The 25,423-nt window shown below is 38.9% G+C and overlaps 1 protein-coding gene across 10 annotated transcripts in view; it reads right to left on the bottom strand.

The window, feature by feature from the left end:
- The window catches only part of TAFA2 (TAFA chemokine like family member 2), a 528,067-nt gene that overhangs the window by 8,449 nt on the left and 494,195 nt on the right, over positions 1 to 25,423 (bottom strand). For 2 of the 10 annotated variants that reach the window (XR_012078767.1, XR_012078766.1), the window contains exon 6: positions 3,171 to 3,252. The exons of 7 other annotated variants lie outside the window; for them this stretch is intronic. Coding sequence is in view for 1 of the 3 variants with exons in the window: in XM_072973866.1 (XP_072829967.1) it covers positions 3,241 to 3,252 (12 nt within the window). In the remaining 2 variants the exon portion in view is untranslated. Of the gene's footprint in view, positions 1 to 2,633; positions 3,253 to 25,423 lie in introns of those variants that run through there. One more of the 10 variants, XM_072973866.1, reaches the window with a different exon arrangement.

Below are 25,423 nucleotides of genomic sequence, written 5' to 3'. Positions count from 1 at the left end.
AATTCCAAAGTTGAAATCTTATATGGTCCTGTCTGATGTGAAAATTGGAAGTTTCCATTATGTTAAGGCAACAAGAATGTATAAAAATAAAATAAAGCTATAGGATGTTATTCCATAAATAGAGAACTTCAAAATCACCACAAATCACAGTCACTTGGCCCATATTCTCATACTATATTCTGTGTTATGACATACTAGGGTAGGTGTTTACCAAATTAATTAAACATAAGATCACACATACACAAATTCACACAAAGTGCATGTGAAACTAGTGAAATCTGAATAAGGTCTGTATTTGAGTGAACAGTATTGTACCAATGTCAATCTCTTGGTTTTGTAAGATGTTATCACTGGGGAATGAATGATGAGGTCAGGGTACACAGAAGTCCTCTAAGCTATTTTCATAACTTTATGTAAAACTTTCACTATTTAAAAATTAAAGCTGTTTCAAATAATTTTTAAAGGCTAAATCATAGCCATATTTGATATTTTCATTAACATTTCAATGTATGGTTCACCCTTGAACAACTCTGGGGTCAGGGGCGCTGACCTGCCTCCGTGCAGTCAAAAATCTGCCTTTAACTTAGACTCCATCCTTGCCATATTCAGGTCCTCCATATCCCTGGTTCTACACCTGGGGATTCAGCCAACCTCAGATTGTGTAGTAGTGTTATTTACTGTTGAAGAAAATATGTGTATAAGTGGACCCACGCCATTCAAACCTGTTGTTCAAGAGCCAACTTTATAATGAATTTCAAAGGAAACAATTATCTTTAACAATTTTTATAATAAAATGAGTTTTGTATACTGCTAGCAAAATTTTGCCAATTGTGTTCATAGTCAAGATGTAGGCAAGTGGCAAAAGTGTAAATATATCTATTACAATTGTTTCCTAGCAAAGAAGCAAGTCAAATATTGGAACCTTGTGTAGATGGCAAGAATTGCCATGGATTTTTATTAAAAGAAGATTGAAGAATTTGTCATAGCTTCTTAGCTTCTCCAAAAACTCAGAGGTTTTCCTGTGTAGTAACTAAAGTGCTCTTAAAATAAAACACTGGAAAACAGGTTTTCTGATTGTAACTCATGAAAAAGAGTCCATTTTATATTCCAATTTTATTCACCTTTTCTGAATCACAACATTAATCTACTGGGGATAATCTAGTTAGTATATTTGAAATTCCATTTATTTTTTCCTATTGATATGCATGTATTACACTTGAATATAATACAGAGTTTCCAGTGTTGTTTTAAAGGACATAGTTTAAAAAATGAGAGGCATGATCTATAATTTCAAACTAACCTAGGACAAATTCATAATTTCCAAAATAACATAGGTTTTCACTTTGTTCCAAAGAAACTAACGAGAATATCACCGATGCAGAAACTCCAGCACAACTGTTCCTCCTTTCTTCCGGAGTTCATATCATCTTGAACCATTGCGAAAACCACTGAGCCATCTGACTTTATGCATAATTAAAATGGAAGGAAAAAGTCATTTCATTCCATGGAACTGTGGGGCAGTATACTTTCACTCACAGTCAAAAGCATACTTTCCAAAAATTTTTAAGCAAATTTTACACTTTTATTCATTCTGCCAACAAAAGATTCTGAGTAATGTATTAGTCTTTCAAAGTTGTTACCAACTTCCCCCGGAGAGCTTTGGTCTGTATGTCAGCCTCCATCATGGAAATCGGCATATACCTAATTGGCCATGTCAGTGAGTTTTAAAAATATCAAAGATGTCCACACTGTCTTTAACATAATGGAACTTCTAATAGGACAGTTTCTGAAGTATCTGCCTATCAGCCTAAAATGAGTAAAATACAGACGCCTCTCCCTTTAAATTCCTTCAAACTATACATTTGCACAATATTATTACAGAATGGCTATGCAATTTCCATTCTTCTCTCCTAGCACATCACAAAATGAAACAAAATAACAGTAGTATAAAATTATACATTCTGTGAATAACTTAGAAAAAAAGTACATACATGTTTAAGGCCTTTAAATATTTATAAGAGTCTCCTATAGAACTGAAAACCACAAATGTTAAAAGGACTACAAAAACGTGGACAAAAACTGACCAAAGAAAGTGTTTGAATGGGGCAACTTTAAGCAAATATTTATAAATTTGAGACCAAGGAAAAGAACAATTTATTCTAGGAACAGACTGAACAAACAAATATATAGGCATTCAAACAGTCATTGGGATCAAGCAAGAGGCAGTCTTTTTAAAATGAGATAGAAAGGACAGTTTAAAAAAATACTGGAAGAAATCTAAAAGAGTAACTTTCAAGCTACGAAATCATAACCCACATGCATCCTTGGCAATTTGTTCAAACTGAAGGTTGCCTAAATTCCTGACTGCTCACTGCTGATTTCTGTGAAGGGGAAAAGTAAAGAGAAAAATGAAAGAAAAAGCCCACTTTAAAAAAAAAAGCAAACCTGAAAGGGAGAGTACTCTAGAGGTACCAAAGAGTCGTATATGATGGAAATGGTAATTCAGTTCTAACTACTACCTACGTAGCTGGCGGAGAGCTGCAGCAGCGTGTCAGCCTTGGGGAAACAGTCAGCTTGTCTACACATTCTTATATGATGGATGTAGTCAGATAACTATTACTTACCAACAGTAATTATTATCAATGTATATATATTTCCATTCCTTTAACAAAAGCAACTTTAAGATGTTAAAACATATAGGCTTTCAGAGCTCCGAGATAAAGATACAAATCAAACCGTCCCAGTCTACGCCATGCCAGAGGAGAAGTGCGCAAAGGAGATGTCACTGAGCCACGTGCAGTCCGCCAGCCAGTGAGTACAGGACCCAGCGGCAGGTCCGTGGCCGAAGGCCAGTGCACTTGGGAGACTTTCAGAAACAAGGAAAGCAGTCACATTTGGAGCCAAGAGCCCAAAAGGTAAGCATCTCTGACACTATCCGCAAACACCAACTCTTCACCAACTCTCCACAGAGCAACTTCAAATTCTTTTAGCAAATCCAACTATACAAATTGAACACAGTTCAAATCTGAGGAGATCTCCATGATAGAGAAGTTCGTGTCTGACTTTAAAAAAGTCTGTTTCCAAGAAGCAGTTGATTATGAGCCATGAAATCCCCTGGAAACGATAGACTCCGGAGTGCCTCTTCTGAGCGGTATAAAAATCCTTCTCACCTCAGGAGTTACGTTTCTATGTATATGTTCGATGTAATCCGCCTTGAGGATCATTTGATTTTATTCTTGGTTAATGGGTTACCTACAAAAGAAGAAGAACATATAATCGTAACAGCTATCAGCTTAAAACTCTTACACAAGTGAGTATTAATAGGTAGCTTAAAATGCGGGTTATTTCCTACAGCAAATAAACTACTGAATTCTAGACGACTACCATATTCAGGTATTTTTAGCTTATTAAAATATACTATTTTCTCTGTCATTTTGTAATATAAAGGTATTACACATTACATAAAAATATCATATAATTAAAATATGTAATGAAAGTATTACATAATTTAAAATATTATGTCTCTAAGAAGAGCCACTTGCACAATTACCCAAATGACTCCAACTGTGACCAGGAAGATCTTAACTGGTGATGCTGTTACTTTCAAAACCACAGAATGATTCTGGAATCCCTGTTCTTCGCACAGGCCTGGTGGGCAAAACCCAGAGATCATACACATCATGCAGGAGTCAGTGAAGAAAGACCTTGGTTGCAGGAATACAGTCAGACCACAGCTTCAAGAAAGCCCTGGGGAATTAGCTCCACAAAATCCATTCCTGAAGTAATTTAAAAATTGAGTGTTTGACTCAATTACATTTCAGAAAATTAACTATTCATAAGGACAAACAATATTTGGGAGAAAAACAAGGATCATACAATGTTTTACCAAATTTTAAAGGTGCCCAAAGTTTCTCATGAAATTGATTAGAGCAGTATTATTACTGCTATTATAAATTTTATGGAGGCAGATTCACACTGGATTTTCATACCTACTCAAGTCCAAAGAATGTTTATATACAGGAGAGAAATAATGGCTAGCTAGAATACCTGACACATATATATAAATGTGTATCTTTATGCATGTGGAAGAAAGATGGTACAGAAAAAGACAGAGGTTTCTGCTGTGTCAATGAATTTCTGGTTATACCCTTGATATCACGGTACTCAGAGTTCCCTAACAGTTCTTTTCCAGCAATGATTATAACAAAACGTGCATTTTAAAAAATTATTGTGGATGCTTTGGTTTTATTTCATTAAGTGACAGAGTTACTTTTCCTCTCATGAAACACTTGCCCAGAGACTTTTTTGTTTCATTTTTTGGCCCTTGTTTGATCAACTATGGAAAAGAGAAACCCTACAGAAAACAATGAAGCCAGCTCCAGCCTGTGCTCGGCCATGGCTCGTCTCCGGCTCCACTGCAAAAGGAAGGTGCAAAACTCAGTGTTTGTTCTGCGCGGAGGCAGCCATCCTGCTCGGGTGTCTTCGGTCAGTCGGTGCTCGGTCCCACGGAAGGAGCCTCTGCCTGCACACTTCCCCGCCCAGAGAAACGACGGAAGGAATGGAACTGCAGATGGGAGGACACAAACACACGAAGGGCCTGCTGACCTCTAGAATTTCGGGGAGCGGGGGATAGCTTAGGGCAGCAATACTGTGATCAGTTTGTCGGACGTTCAGTGGTCATTTTACACAAGTTGTGTGAAGGGCTCCCAGCCTGGGAGTCGGGGCAAGAAGACCGTGGGGAGGAAGTACGAGTATTTCTACAGACATTCTGTCACAGGTTGCTAATGAAGATACCTGACCGCTGTGACAACTACGGGAGTGTTATTTTGATGATCAACTTTTCTTGACAAACATGGATTTAACACAGTCTTTGATTTCCACTGGCTGAGAAAATTCACTGCCTTTTCTAAAAAATTCTCTTTTGCAGGAATAATTATCAAACATAGTACGGGAACTAGTGCTTGAAATGACAGGAAAAAAAGAAGAGAAGAAATGGTTGAGCCTCAGGGAGGATTCAGCACAGGCAACTGGAGGGGCGTGCTGCAGGGTCTCCATGACGGCGAGGGACATGCCCTCTTGCGCCATCGCAAGCCCGGGTTCTAAGTTCTCTGCTGGTGAGTGCAGCGGGCGCATCCTTACATCTTCATTCCAGGGTAAGTAGTTAATCCTGCTGGTTTATATAAAGCTGAGGAGTGATTCTCTCCAACTATTTATATTTAAAGCTTTAGCTTCACATCATTTTATAGACATCAAATTAACAGGCTAATACCAAAGGCTGATGTACCTGGAATACATTTTCTTTGACCTCAGAGAAAACATGTAAGCATACATATAAACACACATAATTATCCAATCCATATCCTCAAGAATATCATAAATGTACACTTTTATTGTGCTGTGTTTTTATCCGCTAAAATAACTGCTAGAAAACCAAAATTTAAACATGACTAAAAGACGTGATTGTCTAAATGAGCATGGATTGAAACATAACTTTTCCTTATTTTATACAATATTTCCTAGTTTCCTAGTTAATCCCAAAAATATCCACATTTTATGAGATGAAGAGTAACGGACAATTTTATTTTTGATTTGATTTTGATCAGAGGACCACCGTGGTTCGGCATACAGGGTTCTGGATTTAGGTCAGTGTGGCAGTAATCCTGCTGACACTGGCTGTGTCATGCAACCTTGGGGCTCCTCGGCTTTCCCATATATAAAATGGGTACAATCCTGTTAGCCTCACAGTCTTGCTGTGAGGATCAAATATTATATTCACGAAAGCCCGGCCTTGCCATCTCTGAAGTACTATAAAAATAAAAGTTTTAGAGTTGCGTTTAGTTTTTGTTTAATGGGTAAATCTTTAACAAGAAAACCACTAAAAGCAGAATGAGGTTCACACTAACATTCAGTCAAGTTAGAGGGCTACATTTAAGGAATTCAAACAAAGGCTAAGTCATATTTTCAGTGCAGTATAAATATGAATGTATGTCTGCTCCCTCCCTGACAACCTCCAGATTTGTACCAAATGAAATAGCAAAGCCAAAGATTTGAGAATATATAGAAGATGATTCTAAATACAGGTACGTTATCACCAATTTTTATCACCTAATATGCAAGATGCAAATAACATTTTGAACTTACTGTCTCACATTTAACACAAAAAAGCCATTTTATGGTTTACGTGCTCATTAAGTCCAAGTGACTCATGTTTAAATTCTGACATGCTAATGAGGGGAAAGCAATTGTCATTTTACCCTTTATAGATGACAGACTGGAACTTCCTGACACCAAAGAGTTGCTTAAATAATATACAATCCAACATTAAAAATTTTTGCTTTCATTTAAAAATGAGTTGTTAATATACCATATTAAGCACTGCCTTATTTTTTGAACTTAAATATTACCCTTTTCTCTCATGCCCTACTGTTTGAACTTGTAAAACTTACGTTCTAAGCAGGCTTTTCAGCAAGTTTTCAGTGACTAAAAGCAGGAGGTGGCAATAAAACCACTCTTACAGGATAGGAAATAGCATGTGCTACCATGAATTCACTGTCTGCTGGGTCAGAGGGTGACAGACATAAAATACTGCATGAGGGAGAGAAATGGTCCTACCGTCATTACGGTTATGCCTTAAGCTTCACACACTATAATCACTATCCCCGTAAATCTGCCGTTCCAAAGGCAGGATTTTACACAGTGGTTCTTTTTTCATGCAAATTGCATTTGTGTGTGCTGCACATTCGCCAATTCAGTAAGTGAAGCTACTCAGCTGCTGAACACACACTATTATTTATTATTATTATTATTATTAATTATTTCTAGCCACAAGCACAAAACCATCTTGGTAATGATCCACCAGATGAAGACACTAATCTGGTAATATTAAATAAAAAGCACTGAGTCTTTAAGATAAGAGCATCCATTCATTTCTCCCAGCCCAACAAACCTATTATAGGCCCCCAGAGAGATTTCTCAGTAACTTATGCTAATATTATGTTTTTTAGATCTGTCCACCAATTTAAATTGAGAAAAATAAAAGCAGGTAGAGGGCTTATATATTAAATCTGAAATGAAGTCAACAATGTTCTACTGTTTTCATTTTGTATTTTGAGCATCGTGTTGTATCCTTTGCCTATCTTCAAGGTAAGATGAGTTAGAGAAGTGAAAAGGGAAGGAAATTCAAGAATCTATTCTGTCCCCAAGTGTTAAAGACGCTTTTAGAAGAGTTCTTAAACGTGTTATATTCATGGAGACTATAGGCCTGTTTTTCCCCTGTTCAAGTCATGCTGACTAGGTTGCCAATGGAGACAACACACGATGGTGAGAGGCGCTGGTGACAGTGTGGGCGCTGTAGACAAACGGCCTGGGTGCAAATCTCTGCCTTATCACTTTCTAACACTGTGGGGTTGGGGTTGAATAAACTATTTAACCTCCTTGAGCCCTAGTCTCCCCATGTGGAAATGGTATTATCAGCCCTCATACGGTCCCTATGGTGATTAAATCAGGTAATCCCTGCAATGTGTCTGTCCAGGCAAATGCTTTTAAGATAGTAACAGGTGGCAGCGGTAGTAATTCCCGAAGGGACACACAAGGCTACACAGGACACCTACGGGAGGGGGCGTTACTTGTTGTTTCTCCAAAAATATTGATTTAATTAATTTTCTGTGTCTTATAGAAACTGATCTTGCAGTTATTCATGCCACAGGCTTATTAATCATGAAAGTCATTTAACAAGAATGGAGCACTGCTGTTTTGGCTGGATTGGAGAGGCTGGGCTTTCGGACAAGGTAAGGCAGAGAGTATGGAGCGGTTAGAAAGGATGCGATTTGAAGCCAGGCTGTCCAGGTTCGATGATTAGTTCTGCTGATGACTCAGCGTGTGACCTGGAGTAGAACAGCTGTACTTTACATCATGAGGCTGTATGCATGGAGGAATAGTGGTCAAATGCTTAGAACTTATGTTCTCAGGCATATAATACGTATTATGCAGTAACTGCTAATTTTCAGATATGGGTACATTTCTAGGCACCTGAATGCACTGAATTCCTAGCTTTTGCCCTCCTCTTTAGTTCTGAGCATACGTTACTAGTCTTCATAAGCACATTCTTTGTCTTTCTAATGGGCCAGCTGCCATTGGACTCTGCATGCAGGAAAAATATTTGGGAAATTAGTACTACACTTTAGCTATCTTGGCTTAAAAATACGTGTGGTACAAAATGCAGATTTGTAAACGTCCTTATTCATTATGGATGGTTCCCCGGATACTGTATTTCTCTGAGTTCTAGCCCATATCCCAGATTTTTTTTTTTTTTTGGATTTCAATTGTTCACTTTGCCCGTCTACATAAATTTATGAACTCACTGCCAAATTTCTACATCAATGTGAATCTTACCGTTTTACCTTAATTTATGAAAAACTATTTTTTCCCAGTGTGGTTATTAAAATCTTGTTATGAGGAACTATTGAACAATATTTACATTCCCATGAATATAAAATAAGTCATATACACACAATAGAAGAGACAATGCATTATGAACATTACAAGTCAATTCCATTTTTTTAAAAAGTTAAATTGTCACTGAAATACTTATTATGGAAGTATTTTTGGACTGCTGGGCATTCTATAAACAACTGAAAGGCACTGAATCTGTGGCAATATTTCTGAAAGGAGGCGGCAGGTTTAAATGCAGTGCATGTCCGACTTCTGTAATCCAGCTGCTTAATAACATCATAGATAGGCCCCATTTCAGACTAGCATTCCATTACATAAATTTCACTTCCCTGATAGAGGTTTGAAAGGAAGACTAGAGCACCCTCATAATCCTAAGTGCTGATTTGAATGAACTTTTCCTTGCTTGGAATATAACTGCTGCTTCACTACAAATGCATTTTTTTAATGTAGCTCTTCCAAGTGCAGGAATTAAGCTCTGGCTTCACTTTTTGTGTAGTAAACGTGCAATTAAAACATCATTACTCTGTAGTAATAGGTTTTCTCATTTAACCTAGTGAAAAGCTGCCACTGAGTTGATCATGACTGTACCTGAATGCACTTGTCCTTCCGTAAAGCATCTTATGCAACGAGGTATTATGAGATGAAAGACTCTTATTGGTCCTAAATAATCATTTAAGAGCAGGCTGACCAGACAGCTTTTAAGTATAGATGAGGCAGTATAAGGCAATGACATATGAATCACTTTCATAAACATGCTTACCTAAACAAAAAATTAAGCCTGTATTTTACTCTCATGGTGATGGACGTGATTCCCATAAGCCCTGAAAACTACTGGGTTTTCATACCACCATTTAATTTTCCTTCCTAAGAATGGCTGTTACTGCAAACTGACCTCAGCATTTATCTTAACATTTAGGGCACCAAAGCCAATCTGTTTAACACTTCAGCTGGGGTCAGCGTTTCCACTGAGGGACCTTGTTGTCTGTTCTATGAATTCTCAAAAAAATGCAACCGCCTCGGGTGATTGGAAATGCAGTCATTTCAAACAACACAGCATTTCTGTGGTTAATAGATGACACTGAGGTGTAGCTCAGTGTGGGTCCCTGCGGGGAAACAGAAAATGGTCTAGAGTCCAGTTGGCCGGACTCAGTGAGTTGCTAACTCCCTTCTATCCCTCAGCTGTTATGACTTTCCTTATGGACTAATTCCTACTTCGTCCTGATGACCTGAACCCATAGGTGGTATAACTGCGGTGTAGACTTCATCTTTCTTTTTTTTTAAAACATTTTTTATTGAATTATAATCATCTTACAATGTTGTGTCCAATTCCAGTGTAGAACACAATTTTTCAGTTATACATGAACATACGTATATTCATTGTCACATTTTTTCGCTGTGAGCTACCACAAGATCTTGTGTATGTTTCCCTGTGCTATACAGTATAATCTTGTTTATCTATTCTACATTTTGAAATCCCAGTCTGTCCCTTCCCACCCCCCGCTCCCTTGGCAATCACAAGTTTGTATTCTATGTCTATGAATCTGTTTCTGTTTTGTATTTACGTTTTTTTTTTTTTTAAGATTCCATGTATGAGCGATCTCATATGGTATTTTTCTTTCTTTTTCTGGCTTACTTCACTTAGGATGACATTCTCCAGGAGCATCCATGTTGCTGCAAATGGCGTTATGTTGTCAGTTTTTATGGCTGAATAGTATTCCATTGTATAAATATACCACCTCTTCTTTATCCAGTTATCTGTCGATGGGCATTTAGGCTGTTTCCATGTTTTGGCTATTGTAAATAGTGCTACTATGAACATTGGGGTGCAGATGTGATTTTGAAGTAGGGTTCCTTCTGGGTATATGCCCAGCAGCAGGATTCCTGGGTCATATGGTAAGTCTATTCCTAGTCTTTTGAGGAATCTCCATACTGTTTTCCACAATGGCTTTACCAAACTGCATTCCCACCAGCAGTGTAGGAGGGTTCCCCTTTCTCCACAGCCTCTCCAGCATTTGTCATTTGTGGATTTTTGAATGATGGCCATTCTGACTGGTGTGAGGTGATACCTCATCATAGTTTTGATTTGCATTTTTCTGATAATTAGTGATATTGAGCATTTTCTCATGTGCCTATTGATCATTTGTATTTCTTCTTTGGAGAATTGCTTGTTGAGGTCTTCTGCCCATTTTTGGATTGGGTTGTTTGGTTGTTTCTTATTAAGTCGTATGAGCTGCTTATATATTCTGGAGATCAAGCCTTTGTCGGTTTCATTTGCAAAAATTTTCTCCCACTCCGTAGGTTGTCTTCTTGTTTTACTTATGGTTTTCTTTGCTGTGCAGAAGCTTGTAAGTTTCATTAGGTCCCACTTGTTTATTCTTGCTTTCATTTCTATTGCTTCAGGAGACTGCCCTAGGAGAACACTTTTGAGATGTATGTCAGATAATGTTTTGCCTATGTTTTCTTCAAGGAGATTTATTATATCTTGTCTTATGTTTAAGTCTTTGATCTATTTTGAGTTTATTTTTGTGTATGGTGTGAGGGAGTGTTCTAGCTTCATTGTTTTACATGCTGCTGTCCAGTTTTCCCAACATTTGCTGAAGAGACTGTCTTTATTCCATTGTATATTCTTGCGTCCTTTGTGGAAGATTAGTTGACCAGAAGTTTCTGGGTTCATTTCTGGGCTCTCTATTCTGTTCTATTGGTCCATATGTCTGTTTTTGTACCAATACCACGTTGTCTTGATGACTGTAGCTCTATAGTATTGTCTGAAGTCTGGGAGAGTTATTCCTCCAGCCTCTTTTTCTTCAGTAATGCTTTGGCAATTCTAGGTCTTTTGTGGTTCCATATAAATTTTATTATGATTTGTTGTAGTTCTGTGAAATATGTCCTGGGTAATTTGATAGGGATTGCATTAAATCTGCAGATTGGCTGGGCAGTGTGACCATTTTAACAATATTGATTCTTTTAATATAGGAGCATGGGATATCTTTCCATTTTAAAAATAGACTTCATCTTTCTAAAAAGCCTCGATGAGGATGCAGAACTAGTGAGCTTCTGCCACAAACACAACATCTGTCAGTGGCTCTCAGCTTCCTGTGCGATGCAAAGGCTCATCTCTGGAAATGAGTTTCTCGAACAGGTGGCCCTGCACCATTTCTTGGAACTTTGAGACCCACACAGTACGCCTGCCATGAACCCCTCTATGTGACTCATGAAAGCAGATGACGGTTGGCATTGCAGATTACGCACAGTCATCCACTCAGAGACAGATGAACTGATTCAGGGTGATGTTCACCATTAGCAAAACAACACATTCCCTGATGTTTCTTTGGGGAGTTCATACATCCCTTTGGGACATTAAGAAATTTTAAGACTTTCCTTCTTCTCCTGGCCTTCCCCCAATGCACACCTTCCGCTTGCTCCAGGTGGGAAAATGACAAAAAGAAACTCAGATAATTTTGAAAGACAATACAATTGGATTACACTGTTTAAATTTCGTTTCCTTAAAGCCCTTAAAATAGGAAACAATTACACTGAACACTTTGAGGAAATCTGAATAGATTTTTAAAGATATTAATTTCATAGACCAACAGAGTTCACACATCTTTTAGAGACAGTTGAGACTTGTAACACAGTTGGAAGGCACTTTACCTGCTAAATTTGATAGTAGATTCTTTTTTTTTTTTTTTGAGACTCACCTCTCATTTGTAAAGGAGTAAATTTGAATTGATAGTTTTTATCCAATTTCTGTCACAAAGCCATACTTTAAAATTTCTGTCTGGTCAAGTATCACCCAAGAATTTCAGCATCACTGCATATGAGGGCTAACAGAAGTAAGCAATAAAAATTGTGTTTAAAAGGTGAGTTTAAGCTAAGTGGAATTGGGGGAGAAGGGTTGAAACTTCAAAGAAATTTGTCTTAGCCTAGAAATTACTGAGAGAACGTTTTCTCTTCACTTCCTGGTTGGTCTGAGTTAGAAACACAAATGGCTCTTGGTAACAACTTGTCCTTGAGCTACTTGTCTGAACAGAGCATGTGTTGTTGGCATTTGGAAAAGAACCTGGTGTAACTCTTGGCAGGACAAAGTGGGGACCATACCTGAGGTAGCACTTCCTCTCCTTTCCATCCCATCCTCTGCCATAAAATTAAGTTTAGAGATGACCACTCCATATGTGGTACACCTTTGGAAAAAAATCTCTGTAAGTTAAAAAAAACTAGAATCCATTTTCTGAAGGACAGGGCAGCATAGGCAGTGATGTTTAATAGATTAGGAGCTTTTGCTTTTTTTGTTACTTCCCAGCTATATTTCACTATTAAAAAAATAAATAATAGTCGCAATTCAGTAGTCTCAAACGCCCGAAGTTTATCAAAATATGAATCTTTAGCCAATTCTAATTACTTAAATGCTGGTATGACAAAGCTTATTCAATTATGGGGCAATTTAAATATAGAAAGAATGGACCATTAGGTAAGAGCACAATCTGCACGTGTTTTATGGAGATTAAGTGAAAGCTTGATGGCTCAGTACTTTTCATGCTAATTTCCAAATTAATAGGCAGATTGAACACTGACAGAGGTCCACTAACACACTCAGGGTTTTGTGTTACCCATTTTCTATTCTTGGGAAAACATGTCAGCTGCAGGGCCACTGCAGGTGACATTATGAGATTCACCAATAATGACATACTGGCTTTTCGTCGCCAGTTTGTTGGCCTTGTATCAAAGAATTATGCTCCCTCCCTTTTTTTATAAAAGATAACTCGGTGCCTTCTTTACTGACCACTGAGGCAGTTCTTAAGACCTTCTGATCCCTCAAGCTGCACCATGTTCATCTTTTCCCCTGCAAGACTCAGGGTGACTGTAGGCAAGAGGAGGTTACAGTTAATTCTGTAACACGATGTACACCTGCTGCTCTGTGAGAAATAAACCAAGATGAGAGCTCATTTCTGGAGGTGTTTTGGATCTTTACTCCTCAATGACACTTCTGTCCCTTCCTTAGAATGCCACCAATGCTAGGATTCGCCACACTGGTGCTCCAACGTGGAGCCAGAATTTTGAGTGTGGAAAAATCAAGAACTGTCACCAGCACAGCAGAAACCTTCTCTTTCTATGTCTCCATTCAAACGTGAAGAGTTTTACACTTTTGCCTGAGGAACAACAGGTACTCTACTGTCCAACAGATTATTACAGGAGGCAAACCTGGGAGAAAGCGCATTTCAACAAGCATTAAGGGGCAGCAGGACAGTAAGTTCCTTTACCTGTCAAAGCCCACAGTGGGGACACTTCTGCATCTCTCCCAGAGGATTAGAAACAGCTTTTGCGAGAAGTTGATACAGGGATGGTAAGCCTTTCTCACGAATATTTTGGGAAACATTCGGCACAAACTTAAGCGTTTTTTCAAAATTGAGGGAAAAAGTACAGTGAAATCCAGAATCATTTTAACATCAAAGCGTAAAAGAATTGTACAGACAATATTTTGTAGTAGTATTCAGTGAGAATTCAAAGATTTAATATTTGCAATCTTAACCATTCGTAGGTTGCCCGAATATCCGTGTCTACAGTAATTTGCTGAAGCATGAACGTGACTCACACATGCTGGTAAGCGGGGCCAAGTCACGGGCATTCGCTTCTCCAGTCAGCTGTGCTGTCTGCTGCTCAGCAGTGCCATCTTAGCAGTCTGAACGGGCTTCGTGACTTTTGTACTTGTAATCCGTGACATTTTGGAGATACTTTCAAAAGTTTTCTTGATAATCTGTCTTTTTCCCAAAGTACTCCAAAGATATAAAATATATACCATTTGAATTTCAAATATTGGACTAATCTTTGAGAATATAACCCGAATAATGATAAGTCCTACGAAGAAGCGGCTAGTATGGAGGGTTCGATAATAGGGGGTTTTGGGAATAGGAAGCAAAAGTAAAGTGAAACATTTTCCTACATAAATTTGAGAGCTCAGGAGAATTACAATTAATAGCAGAGAAAAAAGACAAATCATGTCATAATATTAAAAAAGTATTTCTTAATTTTGAAAAAAAGCTTTTGAGTCTTTGAGCAGTAAGAACAGACCCCTTTTCCCCATCGTTAGTAATCCTGGCCTCTCCCTACCTCACTGGAAAATGCAAGACTGAAATGACGGTCCGAGGAAGAACAGGACTTTGGGGTTCCAGTCACCACATTTACTTGACTTTATCCAGTTATATAAGAGCCAACACAGTCACAAAATGGGTCTGCGTCATTATCTGTCGTGGTCGCATGTGACTGAAGACAAAGGCTGAGGCTGGAGGAAATTTAGAGGAGGTTCATATTTTTTATTCAAAGCAAGGAGCGGATGGAGAAATCCACCACTTGACATGTCCAGGCCTCCATTTTCTTCACATGATTCAAACACAGGGAAAGCCTTTCAGGAATGTTCTGCAATTTCAGATCTCCCCAGTGGGTATTTTTAGGAATGGCAGCATACATCTTCTCCAGATGTTTTCTCTCTAACCAGCTCCTTTCTCTCTGCTTCACTGTCACCACCTGCGCGGAGGCCTCTTGGTTGGTACAGCTGCAATAACCCCGTACACTCTGCCTCCCTGATTGGTCTCGATCCCTGCAGTTTCTCCTCCTCTTTGCTACCGTCATTCTGAAAGGAAAGATCTGTCCTCAGAACAAATGTTACCACTTCATGATTCGTAAGCCGTGGTGACTCGTCCGGTCGGGACTTTGTCCATACTGCTATTACAAGACGGATCTCATCCCATTATTATTTATTAACCTGTTTGTTTTCTCTCATGAAATTATGATGTATTGGAAAAAATGTTAGCATTCATTCTGTCTCCTCAGTTCTAAGCAGCATTCCAAATACATAAATGATGCTTAATATTTATCAAATGAAAGATTGTAACTATGGATGGGTGGGTGGATGGATAAATTCACTTATGAATTTAAGGGGAAAGTGGTTCGTAATTTCAGAAGGAAAACCAGAGGTGCTATTTAGAGTCTCTGTGAACAGCAAGGGGAATGATTAAGTGACTCAAAAGGTCAGTCCCTCCATTTAAAAAAAAATTTAGGATTATTCCCATGACTCTGCGGTTTCAGAATTTGAAATTCTAGATCTGCATGGGTCCTGACATAAGCTTCACATTTGCACCCCAGATATTTAAATTTATTCTCATTTGGAGAAGGTCTGATTTTTAAAATGAAATTAATTCATGGAAATAATAATGCAAGAAGATGATAATAGCAATCTGTGATGCTTTAACTGGTATTAGACTAACCACTTGGGATGTGGAAACTGTCCAGATACATTAAGGTCGATTCTGGCATATTCATTACAGTTAATATTTCAGTTAAAAATTACCCTAATTAAAAAAAAAACCACACACACACACACACACACACACTTCTCTCTCTCGAGTAATTTCCATACTGCTGCTTAACACTGTCAGGAAAATCTTCTCAGGAGATGTTCTGTGGTGACAATTACCCTACACCCAAGTACTACAAGTACTACATGACGCCAGGTATGGTCGTATAAATGAAATATCAAATTTCCTACAATAGAACAAAGTAAACAAATACCACGACGATCGATTCACTTCCAAATAATATTGTGCATGCAGACTCTCTTTTTCATATGTGCTATACGCATACTATATTTCATTATACAGCCTTTATATTTAAGTTCAAGATGCCTGATGCCTCCCACTGCCGCCATCTTTTCCCCCTGAATACAGAGGCTAGTATTTCAAAAGGCAGAGAGAAGGTAATTTTTGCTTAACGAAATGCAGCAGACTGCATTTTCTGGTCTTTTACTCCAATGCCAAAGACAGCTGATCCTCTGCTCCTTGGGGAACCCTGGGACCCTCTTTGCCCTCCCTTTGCTTCCATCTCTCAGGTCATCATTACTGGCCTCAGTAGACGGCTTAGTGCACATCAATTTTCTCTTGTAGTCTTTGTGATTATTCTGTGAGGTATTTCCCCTTTTACTATTTACTGTTATTAGTCCTTGTTGCTAATTACTATGACCCTCTGTCTATAGCCGAAGAAACGGAAGCTCAGATAAAAGTGAAACCTCTCAAAGATGCATCTAAGCAGTGAGTGAGTTTGGGGACTGAGAGCCCCAGTTTTGGACTTTAAACCTAGTGAAACAGGTTCTGTATATCTGGTTCTTATCTATCCATTTGTTTGATTAATATTTATTGGGCACATACTAAGTGGCAGGCACTGTCCTAGATGTGAATAAAAAAATCACTGTCCCGGTGAAACTCACAATTCAGAGAGCCGCACAAGCAATAGACATGACAAGTAAAACTTTAAAGTATGTTAGGCCATGCCAAGAGAAATTCAAGACAAAGAGAAGAAGTTTTGAGGCAGGGATGCACAATTTCACTTAGCATAGATGGAGAGACTCGCTAAGAAAGTGAGACTTAAGTAAAAACTTACAGGGATAAGAGAGCTAATCAAGCTGATGGCTGGGGGAAGAGCATTTCAGGCAGAGGGAACAGCATGTGCAGATGACCTGAGACAAGAAATGTCAGAATGGCGATGTGGTGGCAATAGAGTAAGCAGGGAGGAGAGGGGTAGGAGATGAAGCCACAGATGGCTGTTCATTCGTTCATCTATTTCTTTGTTTTTTTCAACAAGTGTTTTGTCTATTCCTCTGTTACTTAGGATAAGCAGTAGGCAGTGCAGATACGGTCTTGTTCCCATGGGGCCGCACATGGCTTCACACCCTCCTCCCTCCAGAAGCCTCATTCCTGGAAGCTGGAGCTGGACAGAGCTGAAATGGAGATCTGGAAAAGCCCAGGAGGACTTGTTTTTATAAGCTCTGAAAGCTGCTGTTCTTTCTGCTTAAACAGTGAAGGCTTGCAAAGTTTTAAGGAAGGGGAGGGAAGGGAGTGAGTGTGTGCACGCACGTAGGGGAAGCAAAAGTTTTTCCCGGCAAATGTTTTCCACTGACTGGTGGCAAAGAATTCCTGAATGCATGACTTACATTCACCTGCACGTTACAGCTAAACTGAGACATCCCCTAGTATAGAAAATCAACCTAGAATAGGAAAGACACTCATCCTCGACCGCAGTACTTAGTTTTTCCTGTTTATGAGAAAAGCTTTGATGGGATGTCCCCTCCCCAAACTAGGCAGTTGTCCTTGGGATAATGACGTTCAAGAGAAACGTGAGTTCAGTCATGAGAAAGAAGACCATCTCTCTGCTTTGAGGGGATTCTGAAAGGAAAAGAGGGAGAAGCATCTAAACTAGTATCTGAAGCTCAGAGAAAAGAGTATCTCAGGCACCACTGCATCCGAGGCAAGCTCGGGTTTGAAATGTGCAGCAGACAGGAAGCCCAAAGTTATTTGGTCTGTTGAAGGTTTTCCTACTCAAGTATGTATTGTCATTACACGGAGGGTAGGTGGCTAGGGTTTCACCCCAGCTCCATTGCTTATTAGCTGTGTAACCAGGCAAACTCTTTATTTCTCAGTCTCCTCGTGTGTAAAATGAAGACGATAATCAAGCCTATTTCATGGGGTGGTTGTGAGGATTAAGTGAAGTAATATGTGTTCAATGCTTATAATACTGTTTGATGATAATGAGAACTTAATGCTATTTTTACTAATTCTAGATACATATATATATGTAAAACTGAATCACTTTGTTATATACCTGAAACATAAATATATAGAATTACATACGTATATATATTCTTTTTCAGATTCTTTTCCATTATAGGTTATTACAAGATACTGTGCTATAAAGTATGTCCTTGTTGTTTATCTATTTTATATATAGTAGTGTCTATCTGTTAATCCCAAATTCCCAATTTATCCTTCCCCTTCTCTTTTCCCCTGGTAATGATAAGGTTTTGTTCTATGTCTGTGAGTCTGTTTCCATTTTATAAATAAGTTTATTTGTACCATGTTTTTAGATTCCACATATAAGTGATATCATATTTGTCTTTCCCTGCCTGACTTACTTCACTACGTGTGATAATCTCTAGGCCTATCCATGTTGCTGTGAATGGCATTATTTCATTCTTTTTGTGGCTAATATTCCATTTGATACACACACACACACATCATCTTTATCCAGTCGCCTGTTCATGGGCATTTAGGGTGCTCCCATATCTTGGCTATTGTAAATAGTGTTGCTATGAATATTGCAGTGCATGTACCTTTTTGAATTAGAGTTTTCTCTGGAAATATGCCCAGGAAGTGGGATTGCTGGGTCATATGGTAAGTCTAGTTTTAGTTTTTTAAGGAACCTCCATATTGTCCTCCATAGTGGCTGCACCAAACTACATTTCCACCAACAGTGTAGGAGGGTTCCCTTTTCTCTACGCCCCTCCACAATTTATTATTTGTAAACTTTATGATGATGGCCATTCTGAATGGTGTGAGGTCATACTTCATTGTAATTTTGATTTGCATTTCTCTAATAATTAACAATGTTGAGCATATGGACAAAAAAATTATATTATTACATACAAAGAGTGACTGCCCTTATTGTGGAAATTTGAATTTCATTAAATAACTCCTGAATATTGGAATCTTCAAGCTATGAATGAGTGACTCTCTGATACAAAAATTTCAGCCACTGAGATAGGCAAAAAAGGAGCATACCTTGAGGCCAAAAATATTCCTGAAATCCATTAAATCACATCAAGTTGCTAATAAATTTTTAAGGCTGGCATTGAAGAAAAGTTCCTAGATATAGCTCTGTACTAACTTCTTCAACTTTTCCATCATAAAGATGAGACACAGAGGTTGGAATGTGAAAAATTGACTATAATATGTGAGTATTGTAATCCAAGGTCATGAACTGAGAATCAAATGAAAGTCATGGCATAGACTATTACCTTTGAGATAAAAGATTTGTTACAATAAAAAGGCAAATAGGCTTATAAAATCTAGATCTATTTTAAAACACTAATGCTCTCTGAAGTATAGGGTTCATTTACCAGATTTTTTTTGTTATTTCTATTATCTTATAATTAAAAATTCTATTATAATGGAATTTTCCCAATTTTGCCTAAACTTGAAAAATGACAATTGCGAATTTCAATTTCCCCTGATTGAAAAAAAATTTTCTTTACCATGAATAATTAAAAGTTGGCTACGAGGTAATGTGTTCTACCTATACTGAATGTTCATCTACTGGTGATGACGATGAAAGAAATGATAAATGTAGGGTTTCCAGAGAGTCAGGCAGGCAGTAATTGTAAGTCGTGGTTAAGAGCATGAACACCAGCCAGCCGTGGGCTTATCCTGAGCTAGATGTTAACTGTGTGGCCTTGGTATTTCACTACAAAACTCCTCAGTTTCCTTCCTGATACGTGAAGGTAATCCCTGTCTCATCACATTGCTGTTAAGGTTAAACACAGTGATGCCTGTAAATCCTAACGCTTTCAAGCAGTACCTTCGCATAAATATTTTCAGAAACATAAGTTTAGCTACTTAAGATTATTCTCATTATTCCATCCTTATAAATTATGAACTCTAATTATATAATAAGGCATTAAGCGTGGACGTCCTTCTGGCTCTTTGATATTATGACTGTCCTTTCCGATGCTATGCCCTGCTGGTGCCAAGTCTGCTTTACTTTCAAAGGTTACATACTGGAGTCAGGATAAATTATAAAAAAAGGTATATTATGTACATAAGATCTAACACATTTTTTTTTATTTCCTAAGGCCAAAAACTTACATATAACATATTTTGTTTGAAATGTACCAGGGTTAAAAAAAATCACCTAGGTTTTATTTGTTATTCCATAAATAGGAATTATCGGCCTCTGCTAATTGCTGAATATCTATAAATGCTTCCAGCGTCAGTTTCTACTTGGTGTTTTTGTGATTTAGTGAGAACATTAACGTTGTATTAGCAACAGCGAAACGGGCAAGGGAAGCTCGGCGTTCAGTGAGACAGTCCTTTACCGCTGCACCCACTGTTCCTACTCTCCGCACCTTAAATTGCTCCAGGCAAACAACTGCAAAATTTTTGAATGAGAAAAACCCCCACAGACCTAGCACATAAACACCAGCATAACATCCCTTCCTCTCAAGTTAACATTTTAACTATAAAGGGATAATTTCGGTGAGTCTGTCTTTGAATTGTACCGGTGGATATAAAAGTATCAGTGGAGTAAATTGTCAACGGCAATGGTCAGAAAAAAAACTTGCCTCCTTCTCTTTGGAGCTCTGATAAGTCCCCCCTTTTATTATTATATATGATCTTTGTCTCCAGTTACAATCTTCGCCTTTTTATTTTTAACTTTTTTTTATTGCGTTATAGTCACTTTACAATGTTGTGACAGTCTTTGTCTTAAAATCTATTTTGTCTGGTAGAAGTGTAGCTGCCCTGACTCTTTTATGGTTTCTATCTGCATGGAAATGTTTTCCATTCCTTCCCTTTCAGTGTCTGTGTATCCTTACTCTGAAGTGAATTTCTTGTAGGCAACATGTGGATGAGTCCTTTTATTCCCCCTTTAATCTATCTGGCCACTCTGCATCTTTTGATTAGAGAATTTTATCCATTTACATTCAGTTATTGGTAGGTATGGGCTTAGTAACACCTTGTTGTTCCTCCCTGTTCCTTTCCTCTCGGGCTCTCTTCCTTCGTAATTTGAAGACTTTCTTGAGTGGTGAGCTTAGATTCCTTTCTCATTATCTTCCGTGCTTCTACTGGAGGTTTCTGCACGTGGTAAGCCTTCCGGGGTGCCTTACACGGTACATGTAAAGCTCTAAGGTTTCATTCTCCCACCCTGCGTTTTCTGTTTTGATACCACGTTTTACATCCTCTTACCTTGTGTATCCCTTAGCTACTTATTGTAGTTGTACTTTTTTAATCCTTTTTTTTTACTGATGTATAATCATTTTACAATGTTGTGTCAAATTCCAGTGTAGAGCACAATTTTTCAGTTATACACGAACATATATATACAGTCATTGTCACATTTTTTTCTCTGTGAGCTACCACAAGATCTTGTATATATTCCCCTGTGCTATACAGTATAATCTTGTTTATCTATTCTACAATTTTGAAATCCCAATCTATCTCTTCCTGCCCCCGCCCCATTGGCAACCACAAGTTTGTGTTCTATGTCTGTGAGTCTGTTTCTGTTTTGTGTTTATGCTTTGTTTTTTTTTAGATTCCACATATGAGCGATCTCATATGGTATTTTCCTTTCTCCTTCTGGCTTACTTCACTTAGAAGGACACTCTCCAGGAGCATCCATGTTGCTGCAGATGGTGTTATGTTGTCAGTTTTTATGGCTGAGTAGTATTCCTATTGTAGTTATACTTATTTTTACTTTTGACTTTTACTCTAAATAATAGTTTTATAAGTAATTCATTCACTAACTTTCCTATATATTTACCTTTTACTGAGATGTATGCTATTATATGTTTTCTTGTTACTAATTATTGCTCTTTCTTTTCAACTTAAAGAAGTGCCTTTAACTTTTGTGAGAACAGTTTAATGATGGTGAACTCTGTGCGTTCATGCTTATCTGGAAAACTCTCTCCTTCACCTCTGAAGGATAACTTTGCCATGTAGAGTATTCTTGGATAGTAGGTTTTTTTTGGTTTCTTCCCCCTCAGCACTTTGAATATTTCATGCCACTCCATCCTGGCCTGCAAAGTTCCCCTGAGAAAACTACTGATGGTCTTAAGGGGTTTCCTTTACATAACAGGTTGTTTTCTCTTGCTGCTTTTAAGATTCTTTCCCTCTTGTTAAATTATGACATTTTAATTATAACGTGCATGGATTGGTTTCCTTGGGTTTCATCTCATTAGGAACTCTCTGGGCTTCCTGAGTGTGAATGTCCGTTTCCTTCTCCGGGTTAGGGAGATTTTTCAGTCGTTATTTTTTCAAATAAGCTTTCTGCCCCCTTTTCTCTTTTTTTCCTTTTGAGACCCCAAAATGCCAGTGTTAGTCTGCCTGATATTGTCCCAGACGTTCCTTAAGCCGTCTTGACTTTTGTCCTTCCTTTTTCTTTTTTGGTGCTCCGACTGGAGTGTGCCCCACCGACCTGTTCTCAAGTTCCCTGATCCTTCTTTTGGCTTCCTCCAGCCTGCTGTGGACCCCCTGGAGTGTGGATTTCAGTTCAGTTATTGTCTTCTTTAGCTCTGTGGCTCCTATTTGGTACTTTCTGTATTTTCTGTCTCTTTGCTGAGGTTCTCTCTGTGTTCATTTATTCCTCTTCCAAGTCCAGTGATCATTTTATGAATATTATTTTGAATTCTTTACCAGGTCAGTTACTTCTATCCATTTCACTAAGGTCTATTTTTCTGAAGTTTTATCTTGTTCTTTTCTTTGGAACATATACCTCTGTTTCCTCATTTTTCTTGACTCTGTGTTGGTTTCAACACATCAGATGAAACAGCCACCTCTCCCAGTCTTGAAGGAGTGGCCTCATTAGACGGTAAGGCTTAGCTCTCAACCCTGTCCTAGCTCTTGGTTGTTTCTCAGACCTCTGTGATTGTCCAAGCAGTCTATTTTATTTGTATCAGCTCCCGGTGGGTAATGGCATGCCACTACCTTCCAGTGTCCCAACATGGGGTTCTCAACCAGCACCTAGATTCAGGCTGAATGTAAGCTAGACCCTCAGGCAGCAGTTTTTAAAGGATGCAAATACATGCAGTCCTGTGGGCTGCCAGCGTAAGCCCTGTTGGCCCACAGAGCCCCATGACCTGGAGGCAGCCTCTGGGTGTGGGACCGGGGTGTGCTTTAGTCTGCCGCCTGTCCTGGACCCTGGGGGTGGAAGCTTGTCAAGGACCGTTGCTCTGATTGTCGCAGTCTCATGGGATCCCGAAATACCAACTCCACAGTTTCTAGTGCCAGGGGATCAAGACATTCCCCTGGGTAGTAGGAGCAAAAACCAGGGCACCAGGCATAAAAACCAGGATACCAGATTCGTGTACAAGTTCCCTCCTAGGAGACACTGGCACTCTGGAGCATGGCATCGGGAGAGCGTGAAGATGGCAACCATAAGGTAAAAAAAACCACCCCACAGCTGAAACAAGGCAGGAGAGCACGGAGGCGATGCCACCAGCCTACCCATGTATGAAGGGCATTCTGCTTTGCTCAGGCCTGCCAATTTAAATGTAAATTGTATCTAAAAACACTCCCATAGAAACATCCTGAAAAGTGATAAAATATGTAGGCACTCTGGCCCAGACAAGGTGACACATACAATTAACCATCATACCAACTAATACCTTGCCCTTGACTTCTTCTGAACACACGATGCCACCTATACTTTACCACCTACTGATAAAAATAAAAGATCATCTACTGACTGAGCTAGTTACAAAACAATTCTTGAACTTCTTTCTGGTGGAACTTGAGATTGTCTCTCAGTGTGACCGTTCCTCTTGTAAAGCCAGAAAGAGGTGGCTGACATCTGCATCTTGAACAGAGGTGTGTCTACCATCGTGATTGGTCAATAGAGGCCCCACTGTGTGCTAGATCAAAAGAGAAGTGCCCTGGAGAATCAGGTATGCTTATTCCAAAACAAATGGTATGGGAGTTCATAGAAGGGTGAAGAAAAAGGAAACGGTCCATAAATTATCAGCAAGACTCAAATGGAGGGACATCTAATTATGCGTAAGCTCAGGAAGCTTTCACTAACAGCCCATCCTCATCCTAGCACATGAGCTCCAGGAGGACCATGGAGTTGTTGAGCATACTCTGTAAGCCTGCATCATGAGATGGGGTTGGTATACACATGTGGGAATAAGGCCGAGAAAATCACAGCACAGAAGAAACGGGAGGGTGCTATTAAGCTTGTAAGGCCTTGACGAGCTGGGTAGACGGAACATGACTGCACAGCGAGTGGCCACTGAATTAAAAATCACCTGATCCCTCCTGACAATGTCTCCGTTTTCCTGTAATTTCAGTAACTTCTGAAAGGCTAAGGCCTTCGTGGAAGGCTCCTATTACTACCAAAAATACCCCCACCCATGTGAGAGGTTACAGCACTACTGAAAACACAGTCCACTCTAAACAGCATGCGGCTTTGCGGTGCCCACCCCCGCACAGTTGACAACCTGCGTGTACACCATTCCACGTCCCCAGATGCACCCCACCGTGGAGCTCACAGCAGTATAGAACTATTGAAAAAAGTCTACATGTAAGTGGAACCGTGTGTTGTTCAAGGGTCAACTGAACTTCTGCTCTAGATTTTTTTAATCCACTGATATGAACGCTTTTCTTTCATATTATACCACCAGTATCATATGTAGTGATGAGATACGGTTTCACTGAATAGAGTCTGCTAGACCATTACACAGGAGAAATGTGGATTTGTCAAAAGTTACCATTAACAGCTTTTATTATAAGCTTTAGTCATAAGGGAATTCCCTTACAGCTCACATAAGACGTCTTCAAAATTATAACGTGTAGGCAGATAGTTCGCATTTGTATTATATGTGCAGGGGGGCGCTCAACAAGTTTATTTCACTTGTGAAATTTCATCTCAAACAATAGTTGGCTGTCTGGCGGACATTTGCCTTAAGTAATCTCACAAATCGATCATATGTTGTAACTGAAGTTGGAGGCAGAGATTTCTAATCTTGATACCTGTTTAAATGTATCTGTCAGCCAAAGTGTCTGCTGAGAATATTCAATTTTATTTCAAGAGAGAACAAAAGCATCTCAGTTATGAATCCTAGAAACAGGCTGACCAAATCAGCTCTCTCCACAATTACTCCAACAGCCCTTTCAAGAATAGGGTATTTCAAAGTTGCAAAGCAGAGATTGCATTCGATTATTTGCAAACATCCTTTGCAAATGAATTTACACTGCCCCATGTTACTTAGTCTGTCTCTCTCTCTCTCTCTTTCCCTCCTAGTTTTCCTTTAACAGGACTGGAGTAAGAATAGGAGATCCAAGGTAAAGGTAAAATATGTTTGCCACCAGAAGAGAATAAGCAATAAAAGATAAAGGTAAAAATAGCCAACAGTGAGCAGAACCTCAGCGTAACAGCCCTT

The sequence above is a fragment of the Vicugna pacos genome, chromosome 12 (assembly GCF_048564905.1).
Source record: "Vicugna pacos chromosome 12, VicPac4, whole genome shotgun sequence".
NCBI classification, from domain to species: Eukaryota; Metazoa; Chordata; class Mammalia; order Artiodactyla; family Camelidae; genus Vicugna; species Vicugna pacos.
Note: the sequence above shows the minus strand (reverse complement) of the source record. Positions and strands in the feature narration are given on the sequence as shown.